We start from the raw sequence: 24,919 nt of genomic DNA, 5'->3' as shown, positions 1-24,919 counted from the left end.
CTATTTGATTATAATCCTTCTAGTAACAGTGAAGCCGTCTTTCAGTGTGCTCTTTATCTCTGTCTCCTGTGGTCACTGATGCTGAACTTCGTACTATATACTTTTGGCATCTCACAGTATGGGATTAATATCTGTTATAATCTTGTCTATTTAAAAGTTTTTTTAAAGTTGTTTTTTTTTGTTTTTTTTTTTTGTAAGATAGAGTTTTTCTTTGTTACGGCCATGGCTGTGCTGGAAATCACTCTATGGACTAAGTTAGTCTTAAACTCACAGATATCTGTCTGCCTCTGCCTCCCAAGTGCTGGAATTAAAGGCATGCACCACCATGCTTTTAAAAAAATTATTTTTCTTTTTTTAAATTTATCTTATGTGTGTATGTGTATCTGTTTGTATTTGTGCCATTGGGATCCGTGGAGCTGGAGTTACGGATGTTTTAGAGCCATGTGTCATGAGTGCTGGAATGCCAGCTCTGGTCCTCTTTGAGTAACAAGGGCTCTTAGCTGCTGAGCCGGCCGTTGCCTCGGGATCTCCACTGCCTGACTTTGTATTCAGTTGTCTTTGTTGAGTTATAAAAGTTCTTATATTCTGGGTAGACCTATATCAGTAGATAACTTGAGTTTGTTGTTTCTGTGTTATCGTAGACTGGGGTTGGTTCTCCACTTGCTGCTCTCATCTGTCAAAGCACAGCGTCTCTCATGTTGGTGAATATAGTCTCACCTTTTCTTTTTTGTTGTAACTGCCTCCACCCCTCATGTCAGCCACGGCTGCTTTGTCTAATCAAGATTGTGAAGATATGAAATTTTTTTGGTTTTTCAAGACAAGGTTTCTCAGCATAGCGCTGTCTATTCTGGAACTTACTGGAACTCTCCTCAGACTCACAAGAGATCCACCTGCCTCTGCCTCCTGAGTACCAGGATTAAAGGCATGCACCACTGTGTTCGGCTGATTATGAAGATCTTTCTTTTTATTTTATTTAAATATATATTTATTTATAATATGTTTATATATTTAAGTCTGTTGTCCATTTTGAGTTAATTTGGGGTGTGATTTATTTGCCCTGTGCAGGTCCATCAAATGTGTTCAAGATTGTGAAGATGATTATGGAAAGAAATTTTCAACCTGTAATTATCTTCAGCTTTAGTAAGAAAGATTGTGAAGCATATGCTCTTCAAATGACTAAATTAGATTTCAACACAGGTATTATATAGCTTCCATGTGGTTTTAGTGTTGTGTTGGTCATACGTCTGTGTACTAGCATGCAGTTTGTTTATAATAATAGTATGTGCTCAGCACCTGTAAAAGCTTTATAAGGGTCTCTGAATTTCCTCCCCTCCCTCTCTCCTTGGCCCTAGTGCATGCTGGGCAAGCACTGTACCACTACAGCTAAATCTTTGGCCCTCTCCTATTTTACTGGAAGATATAATAACTGCATGGTTCTAATATTACTGAGAACCATTACAGTCATACCTTATTATACTTCATTATTATAAACTTAGCTATTTTGCATCTGTCTCTGATTCATTAAGGGTAGGTCTCTTGGTCAGAATAATTCATCGAAAGCACTGTCCTTCATTCTTACAGCAAACTAGACCCACTCTTTGCCTCAAGTATGCTGAATTCTCTAAAACATTTAGCAGATGTAGATTCACTGTGAATGTACCTCACTTAAAGTTGTACATCTGTATAGTAGCATAACCTAGCCAAGACTGCCAGCCAAGGAGTTATTCAGTCCTGCCTATTGTGTAGGTAATCCAAATAATAAATATATTAAGAAATACTGAGTAACCCAAAATTAATTTTAGTTGTATCCAGGTATGGAGATGCTTGTAGTACCATCACTTGGGAAGCTGAGGTAGGAGGACTGAATGTGAGACCAGCTTGGGCAACATAGTAGATATTGTCTCAAAACAACCCAAACCAAAACTTAGTTGTCCTATTCTCTTTATGTACTTAAAATCTTTCCCATGGCTAAAGTAAGATGGCAGATAAATTGCTTAGCTTATAGCTTGCAGTATTATAAACACCACTTGTAAGCATGCTAGGACTCAGGGTTATAATTTGATTAATTTATCAAGTATTTTTTGAGCAGTCTGTTATTTGATTGACACAGTAAAGACAAAATGTAGCCACTAGCAGTATGGGCTTTGGAATTGTTTCGCTTCAGTTAAGTGCAGTGCTTATTTACACTAGCCCCAGTTACCTCAGAGTGGTAACAGATGTGTAAGAACCTGCAGGTAGTAGAAGTTAATGTTGCCTCTAAAGCACTTTGGTGTAGTTATTGTTACTACAGCCCTAGCTGGTCTGGAATTCATACAGCACTCTTGCCTCAGCCCATTGAAATTCTTAACTATTTTTATTAACTTTTCCTTAGATTAAGACTGCTAGGTGAGTGTCAAGGACAGTAAATTTTATTATGTGGTGGGTTGCTTAAAAAAAAAAAAAACTGATTCTTTAGTTTTATATAGACTTTTTTTTTTTTAATGAGTGAAATTTAGGATCTTAGGATCACTGACTTTTTTTTTCTTTTTCTGGTTTTTTGAGACAGGGTTTGTTTGTGAAACATCCCTGGCTATCCTGGAACTCATGTTGTAGACCAAGCTGGTTCTGAACTCAGAGATCCAAATCCTGCCTCTGCCTCCCGAGTGGATTAAAGTCTTGCACCACCACTGCCTAGCATCACCAACTCACTTTCATATTTTTCTCACAGATGAAGAAAAGAAGATGGTTGAAGAAGTATTCAGTAATGCAATTGACTGCTTGTCTGATGAAGATAAAAAGCTCCCTCAGGTGAGTTACTACAGTAAGTATGGATTTTAGCAGGTAGCAGGCATTTATATCATAGTTATTAATTTTATTGCACTGTAGCATAGTTGGCCTATGCTCTCAAACACCTTCATATATGTTTCAACTTGCTAAAAGGGTGCCAAGCAAAGATTTGCTACATGTGGGAGGTTTTGTTTTGGTTTATTTATTTATTTTTTTTTCTTTTTCGAGCCTGTCCTGGAACTAGCTCTTCTAGACCAGGCTGGCCTCGAACTCACAGTGATCTGATCCGCCTTCCTCTGCCTCCTGAGTGCAGGGATTAAAGGCGTGTGCCACCACTGGCCAGCACCTGAGGGATTTTTAAAAGAGGACATAGCATAATCTAGAAATTGTTTCTTGTATTTCTGTATAACAGAAATTTTATTGTTGATTATTAAGTCATTAACTTTCTCATTTCATAAGAATATTGAAAAAAGAGAGTATACCTAATGAAAGTTATCTAATCTTTAAGAAATAATTATCACCTGGGCTGTGGTGCACACATTTTTGGGAAGTTGAAGGCCAGCCTGTTGTTCTCCAGAGCAAGTTCCAAGAGAGCTAGGACTGTTACACAGAGAAACTCTGTCTTGAACAAAAGAAAGAAAGAAACAGGTGCTTTGCTTAAATCTAGTTCATACTTTTTCTTTCACTGTTGCAATTGATTTGGCATCTAAAATATGCTAACACTTAGGTGCCACTCCCAGGGATTTTAATTTATTGGTCTAGTTTGAATCCCAGTTGGTAGAATCTTTAAAATTTCCCATATAATTTGCTGTTCATCTGTAGATTAAGACAAAAGGAAAATTTTGAAGGTTATACTGTGTTCTACAAATGAATGTTTTGGTTTTCAGAGGATTTAGGTTACCCTACAATTACAGGGGCATGTTTCTTGGAATTTCAAATGGTGTTTTAACTTGGAAATTTTAAGATGCTTTTCCTTCCTAGGTGAATGGTGAGTGTTGAATGGCTGCTCTGTGGCTTGGTGCATTTTATCCTAAAACAGTTAGAATGTGGGCTTTGGCAGCATTGTAGAGAATGCACTCTTCAGCTAGCTGTTCTTTTGATTCTAAAGTTTATACTTTAATGTTTCGTAGTTAAGAGTTTGAACTGCCAAGATCTTTTGAGTTTATTGATTTAGTTTCTAAGAGATAAAGGGTTTCCTGCTTCAACTTGTGGAATAGCTGGGACTATGAGTGTAAACCGCCATGCCATTTTACAGCTCCTGCTGCCACGGCCTAGACTTTCCTGTGGGAGTTAACTCATAAAGCTTACGACTTTGAGGAGCAAAATACTTGTATGTATTTAAACATGGTTGTCATGTTAAAGCTAGGCCACAGTTATATTTCTAGTTTAATATGCGGGAATATGGATTTGATTTTTCTTTTATTCTGGGAAAGTTTTTTTTAAAAGTTTTTTTAAATACAAAGATTTTCTATTTTAGTTACATATTTTTTCAAGTTTTACATTTTAAATTCCTTTTCCTAATAACAAACTTTTTTTTCAAAATTTCAGGTTGAGCATGTACTTCCTCTTTTGAAGCGGGGGATTGGTATTCACCATGGTGGTTTACTTCCTATTTTGAAGGAAACTATAGAAATTCTCTTTTCTGAAGGATTGATAAAGGTATTGTTTTTTAATTTTTTTATGTCTCAAAATTCTGTTGTATGAGCAATGTTAAGTTCTAGTGACCATTGCTTACAGATGAGTTTATTGTTGTTGTTTAAATTCACAGTGTTGGAGGCCAAACCAGCCTTTTACCACCCAGACCCAGTGGCAGATTTTTGGGGTCTTTTCTTGTCTTGTCTTTTTCTGACACAGTTGCCAGGCTGTCCTCCAGCAACCGTCCTCCTGCTTTGCCCATTGTGTGCTGGGTTATGGGTGTGAGCTAATGCATCTGCTAGATTTGTATTTCATCTACTTTCTACAAAATTAGTTTGTAAAGAACGCCTTAGGAAAGTGCATTACTTTAGGTGATGAACTTGACATAGTGCCCTTTCAAAAGGGAAGTATACATAGAAAAAGTTTAGTTTCCCATGGAAGTGACACCACCTGGCTGCAGTACAATGCAAAATGTGCTAATAGACTTGAGTTGACTGGGTAACTGCTCATCTCCCTCAGACTTGATTGATTTTTTTTTTTCTTTTGATTTTTCAAGACAGGGTTACTCTGTAGCTTTTGGAGCCTATCCTGGAGCTAGCTCTTGTAGACCAGGCTGGCCTTGAACTCACAGAGATCTGCCTACATCTACCTCCTGAATGCTGGGATTAAAGGCGTGCACCACACTGCCCGGCTTGATTGATTTTTAAAGGGTTAGTTTAGATATGAGTTGTTTTTAGGATATTCAGTTGCACTCAGTGGGAGTCTAGTTTGATCTTTTTTTTTTTTGAAAAAAAAAAAAAACAAAACCTGATGCCTATCCCAAGAAGTGGGATATTAGAAATAGGAAACAACTTACTATATAACTATTTCTGGTTTTATCCTGAGAGTCCTCAGCCTTAAAAAGAACGTTTAGAAGAAATACTATTTTAGTGAAGTGTTAGTATTTACACTCAGATCCTAGTAAGTCCTTGATAATGTTCTTCTGTAAATTATAAATTTTGCTAAGCTTAATAATTAATGGATCATTTTTCAAGAGTATGAGTTGAATTAAAGTAAAATAGTGGTAAATAAAAGAAGAAAGTTCATCTTGCCCCCTATTTCCCAAAAATCTTCACAGCATACATTCAAATATTGTATGACTTTTTTGCAAACAAAAGGTTACTGTATTGCTGTTGTTACTTTGGCATGTAGATGGTTCATTTCTAATGACTAGTATTCTTTTGAGTTGATGAAGTATTATCTTTCCTGTTTATGAATATTTAAGACTTTATTGACTTAGAGCTTTGTATGACTAAACCAACTGTTTTTGTTGATAAAGGCCTCGGATTCAGCAGTCATGAGTCTGTACTGCCCTAGAAACTTAATGTTTTTTTTTGTTGTTGTTGTTTTTTTTAAAGAAACCTAATTGTAAAGCAATCTTCAGAACTACTTCATTATCAGTGAAAAAGCCAGGAAAATTGACTGTGCTTATTATTCAATACTTCTGCCCATCATAATTGTGCCATGTTATATTATGTAATATGTATTATTATTTAATAGATCCAGAATTCATCTTGTCAGTTATTTTTACAAAGCATTATTAAAGAACTAAGCTTAAAAATTAATGCTAGCTTTAGTTACGCTTGTAAATTATAGCAGTTTTTAACCTTAAAATCCATTATCTAATTATATAATTGCTTGTTTATTTAGGCCTTATTTGCCACAGAGACTTTTGCTATGGGAATTAATATGCCAGCTAGAACTGTTTTATTTACAAATGCCCGTAAATTTGATGGGAAGGATTTTAGATGGGTAAGTAACTAACTGTATTTAAAAATAATAACTAATCTTTATTTTCTCTCACATGACTTTGGGTCATATCATTGAGGTTTTTAGTTCCAAATGTGTTTTGTTTTTTTTTTTTTTTTTTTTTTTTTTTTTTCGAGACAGGGTTTCTCTGTGACTTTGGAGCCTGTCCTGGAACTAGCTCTGTAGACCAGGCTGGTCTTGAACTCACAGAGATCCGCCTGCCTCTGCCTCCCGAGTGCTGGGATTAAAGTTCCAAATGTTTAAGACCTCCAAATATAAGTTTGAAGTGGAGTTTCCCTAATCTGAAAATCTAAACTACTTCAAAGTCTAAAGCTTCAACACTGATATAGTGTCTCCAAATGTATTGGAATTGGAGACATATCAGATGTTAGATTTCCAGATAAGTGATGCTCAGGTTTGTGGAGATATCTTAAAATCTGAAGTACTTCTACTCCCAGTCATGTTAAGAAGCAAGTTTCATCAATATTAAACCTTAGATCTTTTGATTTATACCCAAGCCCCTTAGTCAAATTTCCTTCAGCAATAGTGTGCCAATGATTTAAGAAGTTACTTAAAGCACACTACTGCAACAGCTGTAGTAGCACCACTTAGACTTCACCTTTTAGACTCGAGGGCCACAACATTTTGTACACATCTCATTTCCAGGGAGGAAGGAAAGTTGAGAGTATTGCTGAAACATTGAATTCGGCTAAAGTGTGAATCTGATCTCAAGGCAAATATCCCATTCAGCAGTGGTTACTAAGCATAGGATGCAGAGGTAGAGTGCTGATAGATACTGGGGTCCTAAAGTGAAAACAAAAACCGGAGCTGTGTATGGTGGCTCACAGCTGCAGGGCCAGCGTTTAGAAGGTAAGGGCAGCTTTGAGACTATCTTAGTCTGTAATAGTGAGTTCTAGGCCACACAGGGCTACATAGGGAGACCTGCAATGTAATGATGCCTTTGGATTCTACTCAGATTTTTTGGGCTGCATTTTGAAACATCTGATCTTATTAGTAGTCTTTTTGTTCTTTTTTCTGATATCCTTCTTCTTTCTAAGCTATCAGTATGTCTTCTTAAACAATGATTCTTAATTCTTCCTTAGTCATAAGTCTAGCATAAATCTGGACCTTCTCTATAGGAGTAAAGTACACAGGCACGTGTGGAAGTCATGGCTGTGTGTTCAGGTGGTTCAGCGCTGCTGCTAGGGTCCGAGAAAAAGCCCCCAAAGAAGACCAACAACCACATATGCAATAATAAGAGCGTTTTATTGATTCCACCATGGGGTGACAAAAGAGTGAGCCCCTAAGAAGGTCACAAGTTCATTTTAAGCGGAGTTAGGGGAATTTCAAAGAGGAGGGATTAATCTGGGGTTGATTGTGGAGGAAATACTAGGCTGAGAGCTGACTGGTGGGAGGCCTAGTGGTTAGGCTCTTCCCATAGTGGGGTAGAGGAAGCTGTCTTTAGCTTGCATAAGTCTGGGGGGGGGCATCTACTGAGTTAGCAGAAGGGCTTTGGAGGGGCTTGGGGGCCTGCTGAGCTAACAGAAGTACTTTGGAGACCTGCTGAGCCAGCAGAAAGGTTTTGGGGGTGCTTACTGATGGTTACCCATAAGTTGTGGTTTTCATGAGACCTGTTGGCTCAGCTCTGTCCCATTCTAGTGAAGTGAAACTAAGACCTGGTTTTAGACCTCCAGGTTTGCTGCCTCCCCCCACCCCCAGCCTATTCACAGCCTCGTTAAGATCCTTGGACAAACAGGATACCAATATTTTAGGTTGTCAGTTTCTTTGCCTTTGTACAGTCAAAAAGCCTGATCTTTCCCCACTAGATGGTCTTTCTGACAAGTGAATCTACTAGCCCCCAGAGACATCTACCAAGAATTGTACCCCCCTCCATGAGTGGGTGGCATTTTCGTGTTAATTTAACTTTGAGGATTAAGAAATTATTATAGTGAAGAAAGAAGTTATAGTTGTTGAGTTTGCTTTGTTGTTAGTGTTCTTAAGTTTTGGGGTTTTGTTTTGGTTTTCATAATATCTAGTTGAAAGGTATTTTTTGTTAGTATGTTAGCCAGTATTTCCTGGTAGCTGGCTTTCAGATACTGACAGTTGTTGGTTTAGTGCATAGATAAGTCATTTTAGAACTAAAAACCTAAGTTTCATGAGAGTCCCACATGCTTTTCATTGTTGTGCCTTAACTTTCCCAGAAGTTCATTTTTAAATGGTTTCATGAAATGTGTAAATTGTGAATGCTACAATAAAAGAAAATATCAGGATATACTTTTTTAACCAGATTTTCTCCTAAACTTGAAAATGCTATCGTATTCAGATTTCCTCTGGTGAGTACATCCAGATGTCTGGCCGTGCTGGAAGGAGGGGAATGGATGACAGAGGAATTGTAATTCTTATGGTAGATGAAAAGATGAGCCCAACAATTGGAAAACAACTACTTAAGGTAAGAATCTGTTTTCTCAAGGATTCTAGAAATATACTTTAGTGACTGCTTTAAATTAGGTTTTATTGCCTCATACACCTTTCAAGATGAGTTGATGCTTTATAACTATCTGGGCGTAGGATGGTAGAAGAGGTTTACCATTTATAGGCAAAGAGCAATTAGCAATTCATGCAATAAAAACGGATGTGAACATGGCCAGAAAGGGCAGAAATACAGTCTTTACCCCCCAGAGTTAGAATGCTCTCTACCTCCCTCCTCTGTGGGAAAGTACTCTAACCTTGAGAATAGAAGGTAGGATATAGGATACCAGTACTTACCTTTGCAAGGGCAAAACTCCCAAAACATTAATTCAGTACTTCACCTTTGGTTCATTCTCTTTAATTACAAATATACTAATCATAAACTTACATTTTTCAACTTTATTATAACAACCTTTCCCTGTACCTCAGTTTTCTTTTCTTTTTTTATTCCATTTCTCTTATGTTGGGAGGGCAGTATGCCACAGCTCGCTTGTGGAGGTTGGAGGACAGCCTGCAGGAGTCAAATTTAGGCTACTACATACATTCCAGGGATGGAAATTAGGTTAGGTCTTCAGGCTTATGGCAAATGTCTTTCCCTGATGAGCCATCTAGCTGGCATTCATTGTGAATTTTGGATAGTCTGGAATTTTTGTTCGTTTTGTTTTAGGCAGGGCCTCATGAAGTAAGTCTAGGTCATCCTCAGACTTGCTGTATTGCTTCAAACTTGTCTTGATCCTCTTTTCTCCATCTCCTAAGTACTAGATTACAGGTGTGTGTCACCGTGAAATTGGCATTGGTTGCTTTCCTTCTCCACTTAGATGTTATGAAAGCCCCAATGAAATAGAATTGTAACATCAACTAAAACACAGCATTAACTGCCAGCTCATTCGCTTCTTTAACTGAAGCCTTAGCATGTTACCATAGTTTTATGTTAGTGTCTATGAAATAGGCTGTTTGCCTTTTAACACTTAGGAACTATTTGAAAATTTTTAAATACAGTATACTATAGCAAAAAATAGATAAAAGTGTGTATATTCTTCATTTTTATGTGAGTGATATCATCTTTCTGTATATGAAAGTCATATGGTATATGGTAGCTTTTTTTGGGGGGGGGCGTTGGTTTTTCAAGACAGAGTTTCTCTGTAGCTTTTGGAGCCTGTCCTGGAACTAACTCTCGTAGACTAGGCTGGTCTCGAACTCACAGTGATCTGCCTGCCTCTGCCTCCCAAGTGCTGGGATTAAAGGCATGCGCTACCACCTCCTGGCCAGTAGCACTTTTTAAAATTATTTTTTATTTATTCTTGATTATTTTATATATTATAAAATGTGTCTTGATCATATCTGCATCCAACTGGTAGTTCTTTTTCTGAAACAAGGTCTCATACTGTTGAACTGTAGTCCTTCCTGAATTTGCTTTCTGAGTGCTCAGACTATCTATAGGCATTTGTCACTTCATGATCTTATGGTATCTAATTTTCATTGTCAATGATTAATACTTGTATTACTATTATCATCAAAGATGTGTGTGCTTGTGTATGTGTGCCTGCATGAATGTATGTGCACCACCTCTTTGCAAGCACCTGAGGCCATAAGAGGGCTGGATCTCCTGGAAATGGAGTCACTGGTGGGTAAGAGCTATCCAGTGTGGGTGTTGGGAACTGAACCCCAGTTTCTGGAAGAACAGCAAATGGTCTTCACCTCTGAGCCATCTCTCTAATCCTGAAAGCCTGTTCATAAAGAGCCACATAACTTTAGTTCTTCATGAAAATTATGCAAGGCTCAATCTTCAACTCTACCAGACAGATAAATTTATTGATAAGTGAAAAGTTACTAGCTTTTTAAAATAGTATGTTTCTCTGTCATTTTTCATCTGTTTTATGAACAGAAAATACAAAGTTTGGTATAAAGTGTGTGATTGATTTCAGTATCTGAATGTAGGAAATGTGCTTGTCATATTTTACGGCTGAACAAAATCATGAATCATAATGGAATTATATTTAGAAATATTTATTTAGTTGGCAGCATCATAAAAGAAATTGAGCCCAGGGTGTTTAGGATGGTAACTACTGAACCCAAACATGAGCCGTTTCATAAGAAGGATGAGCTAAATATTAGTCTAAAGTACACCGGAGAAAACATCTACAGTAGTTGACTTAAAAGAAGGAATAAAGCAGAAGAACTAACTTATAAATTGAAATTTAAGTTGCTGTCCTTTCTATGTGATCTAGCAAGTTAGAGTAAATGGTATCACCATATTTCTTATCATTTAAATTAGAAAAGAAGTGGTTCACATGGATGTGGAATGCCATTTTAGGGGTCAAGGCACTGAGCACTCAGATGAACTAGAATAAGTATTTGCTGTTTATTTAAGTAATAAGAGGAAAAAAGCCAGAAAATTAAAGGCAGGATCTAATTTGTAGAATTTCAAAGTACTGAAGCTGTTTTAATTTAAGCTGCATTTCTTTTCCATGAATATAGGTTTCCTGTTAACATTGCCTGTTTGGGGCCTTCTTTTTAAAGTATAGAAAGTCAGAGTTTTAGAAACACCGTAGCTGGTACCCTAGTGCAGGCAGCTCTTGCCTTTTATTTATTTATTTAGAAATACTTCATCCAAAACTTGAGTAAAAGTATGTACTATCCTTTAAAACTTTCTCTCTATACGTTTAAAATTCTGAAGTTCCAGTAGTTGGCCAATAAGTACTCTAACAGCATTTGTTCAATTTATTTATACACCAGTTAGTGCTGTGTGGCATAAATAGTAACAGTTGTGTTTCAGTGTGCATCTTCTAAGGATTTCGTCTTTTCAAACACTTGCAACTAGTTTATGGGTGTTTAAGAGAAAAATGCTCATTCTTTATGTTGTGTGAAAATCCTGGCAGCCACCTTGAGGAGAGATGGGAAAAAGTTAGGCATGGAAGAGAAATAGATACCACTTAAGAGAGGAAAAAGCACTCCCAAGAATGGAAGTGGGTTAATGAACTGAGAAAAGGATCCAAAATAATTTAATGATTCTTCTGTATGGATATACAATTGCTTTCACATTTGCAAAGTATTTTATAAAGAAAAAAATGCTTCTCAAGAGCTGCTGCTACACAGTGTGAGCTTAGAAATTGAGGCAGATTCTGAATAAAAATTTTGGTGCAAGTTAACAGTTTTCTGCAGTAAAAAATCTACAGCAAAAATAGTGTCTGTCTCTTCTTTGGTAACAAATACATTATGGAGGTGAAAAGGATTTACCAAAGTACAGAGAAAGATTTATAATGTGGGAAGTATATTAGCATCTTTATGTCACAAATTCCCAGTGTATTGTTTTTATCCAGATACCACTCATAAATATTAGTATATTTTGTCACGACACAGCAGGTTGTGCTGTAGTCACTAGCCTCAACCTTAGTAGCCTAAGGTTTTTTTATGTCTCTGACCTGCTCCATGCTCTTCACAGGTTATTAGAACAGATTCTGCTTAGCATCCTTAAAGAACCAGCCAGATGGAGTGTCAGCCTCGCCAGGAAGGAGAATATAGCTTTTCCTACTAGCAGTTAAACACATGGTCAGAAAGTTTCATGTCATTTTCTGCCACATTTATTGATCCTGTCCACTGGGAGACCAGAAAGGCAATCCTACTTTGTGCTTGGAAGGAGAGAGAGCTTAGTATATTTTGCATACAGCCTACTGATTTTATTCCTACTAATTTCATTCACCCTTTAACGATTTTATCACTTTGCTTTGGTGCATCCCCCCTCCCAAAATAGAGCTTGTATATTCCTGTATTTGTTAGTTTATGATAAATTATTAAGTATATTAAAAGTCTTAAGCCGGGCGGTGGTGGCGCACGCCTTTAATCCCAGCACTCGGGAGGCAGAGGCAGGTGGATCTCTGTGAGTTCGAGACCAGCCTGGTCTACAGAGCTAGTTCCAGGATAGGCTCCAAAGCCACAGAGAAACCCTGTCTCAAAAAAGCAAAAAAAAAAAAAAAAAAAAGTATATTAAAAGTCTTATGTAAATTTCTTTTAGAAATGTATAAAATTGTCATGCTTTTTCTTTAAGGGCTCAGCTGATCCTCTGAATAGTGCTTTCCATCTGACCTATAACATGGTTTTGAACTTATTACGAGTAGAAGAAATTAATCCTGAGTACATGCTGGAAAAATCCTTCTACCAGTTCCAGCATTATAGAGCAATCCCAGGAGTAGTAGAGAGTAAGTGTAAAATTTCATTTGTTTAACTGGATGTGACTGTCTTACTCGTTGTTTTGATCCTTTTTTTCCCCCCTAGTAAACCAAATCATGACCATTAAGATAAAAAATGTGGAAATGTATTCTGTGTTTATAGACTAGAACATTCAAAATAAATGTAGACAATTCTGACAAGATACTTTTTTCTAGTTGGATTAACCACATTGTAACTTGTGATTTTAATATATATTTTATCCAAAATTCCATGTCCTTGAATAATCATGTAACAAAAAGCTCAATATAAAATTTGATGTATAAGATTAATCTATTATTTTTGACATCTCACGAGAAGATTCTGTAACAGGCTGGTGAGATGGCTCAGTTAGTAGCGCATCTACTGTACACACACGAGGACTTGAATTGGGATCCTGGCATCCATGGTTTGTTTGTTTTATTTACTAGGAGGCAGTGGATTCCCTAATGTTCACTGACTGACCACTTTAGCTAGCTAGTTCATAATGAACTCCATTCATTATGAATCCATGTCTTAAAAACTAAAGAGAGGAAGGAACATCAACTCTAGCTTTGAAACACATGGGTTCTAGGGATTAAAACAAGGTCCTCATGCTTGCACAGCAAGTTCTCAGCTACTGAGCCATCTTGTCATCCCCTTCTATAAACTATTAGGTCCTCCCCCCAGCAATTTCCTTCTATCATGTGTGCTGTTATTATAGTTTTTAGTGAATTAAATTCAGTTTCTGTACATATAAAAGTAACCAGGAACACAAAAGGCCATCTGTCTTAGGGAGCACTCTGCAAAGTTTGAAGATAATTAAATGACTAATAATACAGTTGCAGCACCCTTCCTGGTTACTGTGTTAAACTGTCAGCTAGGAATATTCTATATATTGTTTTGATTAATCTCTAGGAAAGATTTGTGTATGTATACTATTCTTATCCTCTCTTTTCTTCAGTTAAAAATTTGAAGCATACAGGTTAAAGAAAAGTTCGATATAAATCCAAAGAAAAGAATATAGTCCACTATAAATTCATACAGCTATTGTGCATGGGTTTTGCACAGAATAACTATAGAATGAAGTTGAGACCTTACTCACATTATGAACAAAAATGAATTCAAAAGTTATGAGCTGAAACTAGAAAACTCAAACAGCATAGATAGAATGTACAGTAAACTCTTAGGACTCAACAAAAGATAGTTCAGTTTAAAATGAACAAACGGACTAGGGGTGTGGCTTATTGGTTATATTCTTTTCTAGCATGTGCATGACCCTGGGTTTAATAAACTAGCGATAAACCATAAAGAAATGGTAAAAAGTACATAGTTGGAAGCTGAGCATCATTTCTGAGAAATACAGTTCAAAACCACTTCACACACTAACTGGGATCGGTACTTTTTAAAAAGATAATACCGCAACAAAATGGTATGTTATTGTAGAAAACTGTTAAAAAGTTCCTTTGGTTTAATGGAGAATTACCACATGACCCAGCAACTCGAGACTCATGGTTGAGTTGAAAACATTTTCAAACAAAGATTCTCCATGAATATTTATTATAGCACTTTGGACAGTAGCTGAAGAGTAAATGTCGGGCACACATCCACCAGCTGTAATGGTTAAGTGAGTATGTTTTAACACTGGATTGGAGGCATAATGGAGTGCTTTTGGAAAGGAGCTTAATGCTAGAAGGGCAGAGTAGGGAGTAGAACCATACACACTGGGTTAGCACAGAGGATAATGGCTACAGAAGGACATTGAAGTGACTCTTAAGAGAGACAAGATAGACGAGACAATTCCTACTCATAGAATCTTAGTGACTGGCTTTGTTCTGTAGAATCATAGTAGAAAAGTAGTCTTGGGTGTAATGTATGTGAACTATGCAGTATTTTTTATAGCTTCGTCTGTGCTTTATTTACAGAGGTCAAGAACTCAGAAGAGCAGTATAATAAAATAGTGATCCCCAATGAAGAAAATGTGGTTATCTATTATAAGATTAGACAACAACTTGCCAAACTGGGAAAAGAGATTGAAGAATATATTCATAAGCCAAAATACTGCTTGCCATTTCTACAGCCAGGTCGCTTGGTAAAGGTATGCAATGGTTTCTGAATAAATTATGTATATATTACAATATCTTAAAATGTTTTGATTAAAGACTGTTATTTATATTGGCAAAATGTTCCTGCTATAGGATGTGATTAGGATTCATCATTTCACCTGTTTGACATTGTCCCAATTTAGGTGTTTGCATGAAGGCTTCTAGCAACACTTCAGTTTTCTAATTATGGAATGCTATCTAAAATGAGCCAGTTTTAAGCCTCAAATCATTAGATATAAAATACTTAATATTCTGGGAACAGTGTTGTGTTTTCGCATTTGTTTTCCAGTTGAGAGGTTCCTATTGTGCAGTTCTGAGAGCTGGTGAATCTAGTGTTGTGTGTTTTTGTCTTGTTTTAATATAGAACTGATACCTTGAGATATTTTAAAAGCATTAAGATAGTTCAAAAATCTTATTAGTCTATAATGTAAGTAGATATAGAAGGCTACAATTGTATATTCAATATAAAAACTTTTTATTTGCTTCCTTGTTTTGTTTTCAGGTGAAAAATGAAGGAGATGATTTTGGCTGGGGTGTAGTAGTGAATTTCTCAAAAAAGTCAAATGTTAAGGTAAACTTTGCCCTTGAAGAGTTATGGGGGGTTTCTAATTTCATGAGTTCACATTTCTCCTTTTCGAATCCATCAGATTGTTACCTACTACAACTAAATAATAATAATAATAATAATAGTAGACTTAATTTCAAGAGTAGTCACTCTTTTAACAAATTAACAACATCATATTTCATAGAGCTAGATTTTTGATGCCTTACTGATTTTGTTGCTTTTCTAATTTTTGCACACTAATTGGAAATTTGCAAGTGATATTTAATGTTGCAAGTAGTCATGATGATAATATTAAGTTAGAATTAATAGGCATCTGAGTTACTCTTTTGCTTTGTCATCGGCAGGAGTGCTTTGAGGGACACAGAGACAGCCTTATGCACTGAGCATTTTCTGAGCTGTGTGTGTAGTAATGCTAAATTTTGAGAAAATAGCCCTGTTCACACACAGAGTTAACGCACTTGCCTGTTTTATCTGCTTTCCTAGCCTAATTCTGGAGAACTGGACCCTTTGTATGTGGTAGAAGTACTGCTGCGCTGCAGCAAAGAAAGCCTGAAAAATTCTGCAACCGAGGCAGCAAAGCCAGCAAAACCTGACGAGAAAGGAGAGATGCAGGTCTGTGAGTTTTTCATCTTCAGATTTATTATATAAGCTTTCTTAAAGTTATTTAATTTAAGTAAACTTTCGATTAAATGTAACACATTTGAAAAAGACGAGACAAAAGAAAAATTAATTTCAAGAACACTTGTCTTACCATATGAAGTGCTCACTTGTTTGCTGTGGGTGTTTTTATCCCAGTTAGTAGGGCTTGCTCTCAAGGTCCTGTGCATGATGCATGCTAGGCAAGTGTTCACCATTGAGCTATATACCTTCTATTTTTATATTGGTATAAGTAAGATAATTATTAGTAAAATCTTATTACAGAGATTTTGTCTGAAGCTTAACATCATGCTAGAGTTTTGTTTGTCAATAACATGGTATATTGACTAGGTGTTTTTAGGAAATGTGTTATAGTAAACTTGGTTTCTAGGAAATAAAATCTGCCACTGTTTATTTGGACCAATAAATCATTATAGGATGTGGACTTGGCAATGTTTAAAGACAATTTAATATTGAATGTTTTTAAATGAGTTAGAAGTCTATAGTTCTGAATACTGCCTACCTTTTGATATCTATTCTTCAGTGTTCTAGTTTGTTCTCTAGAATTCTACCATAAAAAGACATTTTTATTAGTTTCCTACCACTTACTGCACCTACTGACTGCCTAACTGTAAAAGAGGCTAGAACTCCTCCTTTGGTGCATATTCTGTACCTGAAGGACTTTAGAAGCTACTGTAACTGGACAGAGGAGATGTGTGGCACTCATCTCATGGGTCTCTGTTCTCAGGAGGATGTTGGTAGTAAATCACGGCTATATTTATTACTATAAAAGTGGACTTCCTCATTGTTTATTTGTACTAGCATTTTAGCTGAAGCCTAGTTGCTGTCTTCCATTGTTTATAGTCCCCAGTTTTATAAAGCCCACCTCTTTTACTTGGTACCAGAAGTCCTGTTGACCTTAGGTTTAATTCAGTAAAAAGCCTCTTCAGAGAAGTCTTCAGTAAACCTTGTACAAACTCAGGCTCTTTCCTCTGCTTCTAATGATGCTTTAAAATTCTATTTATTTCAGTTTATACAGTCCTGGCATGGAAGGAAGCTGAAGTGACTGGGAATGTAGAGTCAGGGTGCAGACAATCTTGTCAACACTTAGAAAACTATATTTAGTCACGTTCCCTAGAAGAAAGGCTTCCCACGATGACAAATATATGGTGCTGTTTGTCATAGAATCCATCCAACATAAATTAGATACTCAAACATTGGCCTCTGTAATTCTAGGTTGCTTACTGTCTAACAGTCTGTTCCCCAGTTACTGAAAACGGGCAGTGTAGTGTGTGTGTGTTACATATGTTCATATGTTTGTATGTGGATAAAGGTGAGTATAGGATAGACACCTCCTTTTTTGTTTGTTTGTTTGTTTTTCGAGACAGGGTTTCTCTGTAGCTTTGGAGCCTGTCCTGGAACTAGCTCTTGTAGACCAGGCTGGCCTCGAACTCACAGAGATCCACCTGCCAGTGCTGGGATTAAAGGCATGCGCCACCGCTGCCCAGCTTACTCTACCGTATTTTTTAAGACAGCCTCTCAACTGAACATAAGGTTCACTGATCCAGAAATCCCATGGATTCTTCTGCCTCTGCCTCTTCAGCACTGATGTTACAAGCACCTGGCTCTGTGCCAGCTTTTACATGGGTGCTGGAAACAAAACTCAGGGTTATGCTTGCACACCTGAAACCTATTTATTTCATTTTGAAGCCTCTGACCCCTAACTGGAAATCTTCCTGGGTTTTATTTTTTAAGATTTATGTTTTAGTTTTGTGTACACTGAACACATGAGTGTGTGTACCAGTGCAGTTGCCTGTGAAGGATGGAAAAGGAGCTAGCGTTACAAAAGCTTGTGCAGAAGCAGTCCATACTGAACCATTTACACAGAGCCATTTCTCTGGCCTCAAAACTTCATATTTCTAATTAGGGAACTCTTAAGACGTTCCTTTTCCTAAACTTAAGGATACATACCGAACTATTTTATGCATAATAATTTAACACATGTTATGATGAAGAAATTGAAACATAGGAAAAGTTAGGTAGTTTGTCCAGGGTGCTGGAGCTACCTGAAGGTTGACTTCAAACACCGGTGATCTTAAGTATAGAATGTGTAATAAACCATCATACTACTTCCACTGAAGAAGGCCAGTGCTTTACTCACATCTTTTTGCCTGTGCAGGTCTGTGTTGTCAGTAAGGCAGCAAGTCTTTTGGGGACCATAAGTATAAATATAGTATGGCTGCGGAAGACTAAGTACTGACAGATGTGAGCTTAGGAAATGGTTGCCTTGCTGCTTGTGGGTTTAGGCTCCAGATTATAGCAGTCAAAGAAGCAAAATGTATTTGTTGGTGAGGGGAGGCATACTTAACTGGAGAAAGCATGGGGAAAAGTTTTCAGATGTGTATTCTGGAAGACGATGTGTAAGGGGATGCATTTCCTCCTCTTTAAAGAGCCCTTTCTTCTTTCCCCATCTCACTCCATCTGGAACCTTATGTTCTTTCCTAGGCTCTCTAACCCTCTTACACAGGGGCATTCATCTGTAGTGCTGATGTTTCTAAAAGTGCCAAGTAGTGAGAATACAAACATGAATAAGTTAGACTCTGAAGAGAAGTCTTCAGTAAACCTTTTTTAATGTAACATTTGTGTGACTATTAAGATTTGCGGTAGTTTTCACATACTAGGGTTTAGGCTTTCATGGTAAGCAGTTCATCTGAGACATACTATAAATGCTACTTCCTTTGGACATATGTAGACATAACTGGAAATGTGGAATTCATCTGTAGTCTTATAACATTTTGTAGGTTGTCCCAGTTTTGGTGCATCTCTTGTCTGCCATCAGCACTGTTAGGCTTTACATCCCGAAGGACCTTCGGCCTGTGGACAACAGACAGAGTGTTTTAAAGTCCATACAGGTATGTATGTTAGTTTAGAACTTAAATATAAATCTTACATAAATAGGATTTACCTAAAAATGACTGAGAGGATTTTAAATATATTTCAGACAAAATATGAACACATAATGAGTTTGCTTCATAAAACGAGTCATTGCAGATCTGTTCTGAGCACAGCGTCAATGTATATAACAAAGGAAGACTCATAAACTGCACTATTCATCTTCACTGTCCTATAAGAAATAAAATTTTTTATTCATTACAATGCTTTATTTTTGAATGGGTAGTGGTGGTGGTGTACACCTATAATCCTTGCACGTGGAGGCAGAGGCAGTCTAATCTCTGTGAATTTGAGGGCAGCCTGGTCTACAGAGCAAGTTCCAGGACAGCCAGGGCAGTTACACAGAGAAACCCTATCTCAAAAAAGTCAAAATTAATTAATTAATTAAAATAAATGCTTTATTTTCAGTAGGAAATATACAACTTTCAAAATTTTTATTTTCTGTCAGAAATAAATGAAAAAATTGGCTAAAAACAGTTGAATAGCAATTACTATACGTTACTATACAGAGAGGCTCTCTAGAATTTGAGAAAACAATGGTAAATACATTTCATTTTAGAGTAGGAATCTTTTTTTTTTTTTTTTTTTTTTTGTTTTTTCGAGACAGGGTTTCTCTGTGGTTTTGGAGCCTGTAGAGTAGGAATCTTTTTAAAGATTGTTTTTTATTAATGTTTGAGTATTTTGCGTGAATGTATGTAAACATGCCTGTGAAGGTCAGAGGAGGAGGTTGGGTCCCTTGGATCTGGAAGAATGGATGGTTGTGAATCACCATGTGGCTACTAAGAATTGAACCTGGGTACTCAGCAACAAATGCTTAATTGCTGAACCATCTCTCCAGCCCTTAGAGTACAAACTTTTAAGTTGTGATCCATAGGCTTCTAAAATGTGTGCTTTTCTTGAAAATTTAAATAAATAAATAAATAAACAAACAAACAAACATGGAGATGTATTATTCTAAGAAAATATTCTTTGGAATATCTGTAGGTTTGAAGCCTGTCCTGAAACTCGCACTTGTAGACCAGGCTGGCCTTGAACTCACAGAGATTTGACCGCCTCTGCCTCCCAAGTGATGGGATTAAAGGTGTGCGCCCCACTGCCCGGCAAGAAAATATTCTTAAAGAAAAAGAACTGTAGTGAACCAGTTTGTTAGTAAATAAATAGGTCTTGGAAGTAAAATGAAATATAGCATTTCAATGAATTGTTTTCTAATAACTCATAATAATACCATAACTGAATAGAAAAACACTTGATTTTTTAGTTAGCATAAATATTGCTGTTGTCTGGGGAAAAAGGATTACCTATTCTTTAGAAATTGAGATCAATTACCAGCTCCCAGGCTTGTCTTACTTGCTGAAACACCCTGGGATAGGCCGTGCTCTGCTTTGACCTTAGCTTCCATAGAAACAGAGCTCGTGTTTCCTGTCCACACGGGATAGGCTGGTTCTCTTGTCTTCCATAGAAACAGAGCTCATGTTTCCTGTCCACATGGGATAGGCTGGTTCTCTTGGTTTTCTCAGTCCCTGTTCACAAGGCAGGAAGAGCTGCAGATGCGTGTGCCAGAAGAACTCCTTCACGTGAAGACTAGAGAGTCCTCTTTGCCTCTTTGTACATTTAGCTGGGCATGATGGTACATGCCTTTAATCCCAGCACTTGGGAGATAGAGAGAGGCCAGCCTGGTCTACAGAGCAGCCCTGTCTTGAAAAACAAAAATAAAACAAAAGATTAGTATTGCTCTGTCTTTATACTTCAACCTGTAACTCAGTTTCTTAATATTCAAGTTCATGAATAAGATTATATGACTTAGTAATGACACATCCTCCTTTTGAACAAACCTGTCTGGTAATTGCTGTATGCACAAAGCAAGCAGTTTCTTGAAACAACTTGCATTATTAGCTTATTTCTGATCGCAGTATTCACATTTCTGAACCCTTTGCATTTTTCGTTTTTATTCTTTGTGTGTGTTGTGGGAGGGGTATAGTGAACTTTGTTGATGATATTCAAGAGAGTAAGGCTCTCTATACCCCTCCCCTTGTTCTTAGGGTCTGGAGTAGAAACTGCAGGGAGATGCTCAGTTGGGGGCTGAATAGTAGCAGGGACTCCTCAGAAACCAAGGGCCTCTGTTCCTCTCTGTTCTTGCTGGAATTGGTGGTCCAAGGTTTCTTACTCCTTGGAGCACATATGGGCCTCGAAGCCACCACCGTTTCTGTAGCACATTTGTTGTCATTTAAGGAGATGAGTTTTACAGAATTCTAATAGAGAGCAGTGCCAGCCCCAGCACCAGTGGTGGAAGAGTAGGCATCTTTCACTGTTAAAATTTCAGGAGACAACCTGGTCTTCATCATAACCCAGGATGCCTTTTTTTTTCTCTGTCTCTTTTGGTTTTTTGAGACAGAGTTTCTCTGTAGCTTTGGAGCCTGTCCTGGAACTAGTTCTTGTAGACCAGGCTGGTCTCTAACTCACAGAGATCCACCTGCCTCTGCCTCCCGAGTGCTGGGATTAAAAGTGTGTGCCACCACTGCCCGGCACCCAGGATGTTCTTTAATGAGCCCTTCAGTGCCTTCTTCATCATCTTCAGGATGGCATCATACTTGGTGGCTTTTTCCAGGCAGTTGTCAGCCACAGTGGATATATTTCTGGTAGGAACACAGAAAGCCATGCCAGCGAGCTTCCCACTCAGCTCTGGGATGAGCTTGCCCACAACCTTGGCAATACCAGTGGGTGCAGGGATGATGTTTTGGGCAGCACCACAGCTTCCCTGAGGGGCCATGCACAGTCTTCTAAGTGGCAACGATGGCATAGATCATGGTCATAAGTCGTGCCAAAGGTGTCATGATGACCCTGGTCAGGGGATCTAAGCAGTTGATGGTACAGGAGGCATTGCTGACAAGTCTTGAGTGAGTTGTCATATTTTTGGTTGTTTGTACCCATCACAGACGTGGGGCCCGAGATGAGTCATTGATAGCAACAGTGTCTTTGCCAGAGTTGGAGGCAGCCCCCATGACCAGGCACTCGGTATGGCAAATCCATTCATTCCTACCATCACCATTGAGTCTCAGGGACAAGGCTAGCATTGCACAAGATGGAGCAGAGAAAGCCGGTTTTACTCTTTCTGTGCTTCCTTTTCTGAGATAAGGAGAGTTAATTAGGTTGGTGTCAGACTTCAGAGTTCAAGTAAGCACTATGCTTAAGCATCCCAAGTAGCTAGGACTACAAGTGCACACTACCACTAAGCTAGTCTGCACTACTCTGTGTTTACCATACTTAGGATGGAACCCAGGGCCCAGTGCACGTGGGATAGTTCCTGACTACTCTGATTTTATCTATCCTTCAAAGTCACCAACACTTAATTCTAGTGGGTGGATTAACCAGCCAGTGAGCTATCTATTCTCTGAACTCATGATCTGTTGTAATAGGCTGTTAGTTAAGTTCTTCGCTGCTTAGCCCTGAAATAGTCACACAGAAACTGTGTTAATTAAATCACTGCTTGGCTCATTAGCTCTAGCTTCTTTTTTTTTTTTTTTTTTTTTTTGGTTTTTTCGAGACAGGGTTTCTCTGTGGTTTTGGAGCCTGTCCTGGAACTAGCTCTTGTAGACCAGGCTGGTCTCGAACTCACAGAGATCCGCCTGCCTCTGCCTCCCGAGTGCTGGGATTAAAGGCTTGCGCCACCACCGCCCGGCTTAGCTCTAGCTTCTTATTGGCTAACTCTTACATATCAATTTAACCCATTTCTATTAATCTGTGTATTGCCACATGGCTGTGGCTTACCTGCTAAAGTTCCAGCATCTGTCTTTGGAAAAAAACCCATGCCTCCAAATAATGTAAAAATTGAATTTCCCACATAAATGATAGGAAATATAGTTACATATTAACTATGCCAAGATGTTACAGTGACATAAATATACAGAAGTGGTTTTACCAGTAAAGCCATGCCTTGCCCAGAACTAATGGATTACACTACAATGCTATTTATATTAGTGGATTATAATATATTCTGTTAGCGGTTAGTTTTAGCGTAGCAAATGAAAAGGAATTTTCAGACTGTGGTAGAATATATCTGTAATTCAGAATCAGAAGGCCGAACAGGAGGATTACGAGTTTGAACCTAACCCGTGCAGCAAAGTAAGACCCTGTTTTATCCTGTCCCCCACCTCCCCCAAATGAAGGTTTTCAAAAACAAATGCCATGATAAACTGCTCTCTGGTTTAAGTGGAGAAAATATATGTTGAGTCCTTTTTATGGCCATAGACATAGAAGAGATAAAAACTGGAAATAGTGGTTTAGTCTCATCTTGTTAATGGGTTTTACATTTTTATTTCAGGAAGTTCAGAAGCGTTTTCCCGATGGTGTTCCTTTGTTAGATCCTATTGATGATATGGGCATTCAAGATCAAGGACTAAAAAAAGTCATTCAGAAAGTAGAGGCTTTTGAGCATCGAATGTATTCTCATCCACTTCACAATGATCCAAATTTGGAAACCGTGTATACACTTTGTGAGAAAAAAGCACAGGTATGGCAGAAATAATTTTTTTAAGATTTATTTTTATGTGTATAAGTTTTGTCTGTATGTGTATGTACCATATGCATGCCTGGTGCTGGAGCAGGCCAGAAGAGGATGTTGGGTCCCCTGGAATTGGAGTCAGTCATGGTTAGTTGTGAGCTGCCATGTGGCTGTGAGGAACCAAACTTAGGTCTTCTGCAAGAGCAAGTCCTTATCACCAAGCCAACTTCTCTAGCTCCCAGAAACAATTTTATGTATTTCATTAAATATGTTATTTTCTTGTCTTCTTTTTATCGTCTGGAATGGGAATGTCTGTCTGTCTTTTAGATAAACTACAAGTGCTGGAGCCATCCATTGCCAGCAAGTTAGGATTCTCACAGAGACCTAGGGCAGCAGAGTACAGTAGAGATTCAGGATAGCTCACTGATAATAGTAAATACTGTTAGTGGTCACCTGAAGGAAAACAATGGAATGAATAATTTATTCCACTCAGTGTGCCTACAGTGTCAGTGTCATTTCAACATTATGCTCAAGGTATAAATGGTCTTACTACAAAATAGTCTTGTATGCTGGGTTCTTTTCTCTTTTTTCTTTCTCTTCTTTCTTTTGGTGGGGGTGTTTCAAGATAGGGTTTCTCTGTAGCTTTGGAACTTACTGTGTAGACCAGGCTGGCCTCGAACTCACAGATCTGTCTGCCTCTGCCTCCTTTAAAGGTATACACTACCACCTCCCAGCTGGGCTCTTTTTCTAACTTAAGTTTTATGACTCTTGTAGTTTTTACCATAGTGTTTGCCTCTGCTCATATAGGCATCTCAGTCAAAGAAATCCTAGAATATTTCTTTTTTTCTGAGATGTTTGATAGTTATGTTAGTTTACACGCAGTGATCTAGCAGAGAAATCGCTACTTCCTACAGTACAACATTATGACATTCATCAGTTCTAGCCCTAGATTCTTACCAGTTGCTGAATTAAATCAGGATTACTCAGGAGCTCTGTTAAAGACCCTAACCTCTTTACGGAGTAATGTCTCAGCCTTGTCAGTAAAATACAGATATGATATTGTTACCTTTGGGATTGCTTTAAAATTTCAGTTATTAGGTTACTATCTTATTCTGGGGCGTGAACTCCAGACCTTGCTTATGCACACTAAGCAGTGCTCTGCTCCTGAGCTCCACCCACCCTCACTGAAGAGCACAGGAGTGACTGGACTCACGGTAGCCTGAGTAAGCAGGACTGCTCATCCCTTATCATTTCTCCTTCACTGAACCTTAACATTTAACAGTATAGAGCTTCAGAGGTTCAAATTCCATCTTTTTTTTTTTT

The 24,919-nt window shown here is 37.8% G+C and overlaps 1 protein-coding gene across 1 annotated transcript in view; it reads left to right on the top strand.

The window, feature by feature from the left end:
- The window catches only part of Mtrex (Mtr4 exosome RNA helicase), a 58,800-nt gene that overhangs the window by 19,058 nt on the left and 14,823 nt on the right, over window positions 1-24,919 (top strand). Inside the window, exons 11-21 of the mRNA XM_005356805.2 lie at window positions 1,066-1,197; window positions 2,708-2,787; window positions 4,315-4,425; window positions 6,091-6,192; window positions 8,513-8,638; window positions 12,704-12,854; window positions 14,766-14,938; window positions 15,448-15,516; window positions 15,994-16,122; window positions 18,948-19,058; window positions 23,417-23,605. Of these exons, the coding sequence (XP_005356862.1) occupies window positions 1,066-1,197; window positions 2,708-2,787; window positions 4,315-4,425; window positions 6,091-6,192; window positions 8,513-8,638; window positions 12,704-12,854; window positions 14,766-14,938; window positions 15,448-15,516; window positions 15,994-16,122; window positions 18,948-19,058; window positions 23,417-23,605 (1,373 nt within the window). The remainder of the gene's footprint in view (window positions 1-1,065; window positions 1,198-2,707; window positions 2,788-4,314; window positions 4,426-6,090; window positions 6,193-8,512; window positions 8,639-12,703; window positions 12,855-14,765; window positions 14,939-15,447; window positions 15,517-15,993; window positions 16,123-18,947; window positions 19,059-23,416; window positions 23,606-24,919) is intronic.

This window comes from Microtus ochrogaster, chromosome 19 (genome assembly GCF_000317375.1).
Source record: "Microtus ochrogaster isolate Prairie Vole_2 chromosome 19, MicOch1.0, whole genome shotgun sequence".
NCBI classification, from domain to species: Eukaryota; Metazoa; Chordata; class Mammalia; order Rodentia; family Cricetidae; genus Microtus; species Microtus ochrogaster.
This window is presented reverse-complemented; position numbering and strand designations above follow the sequence as displayed.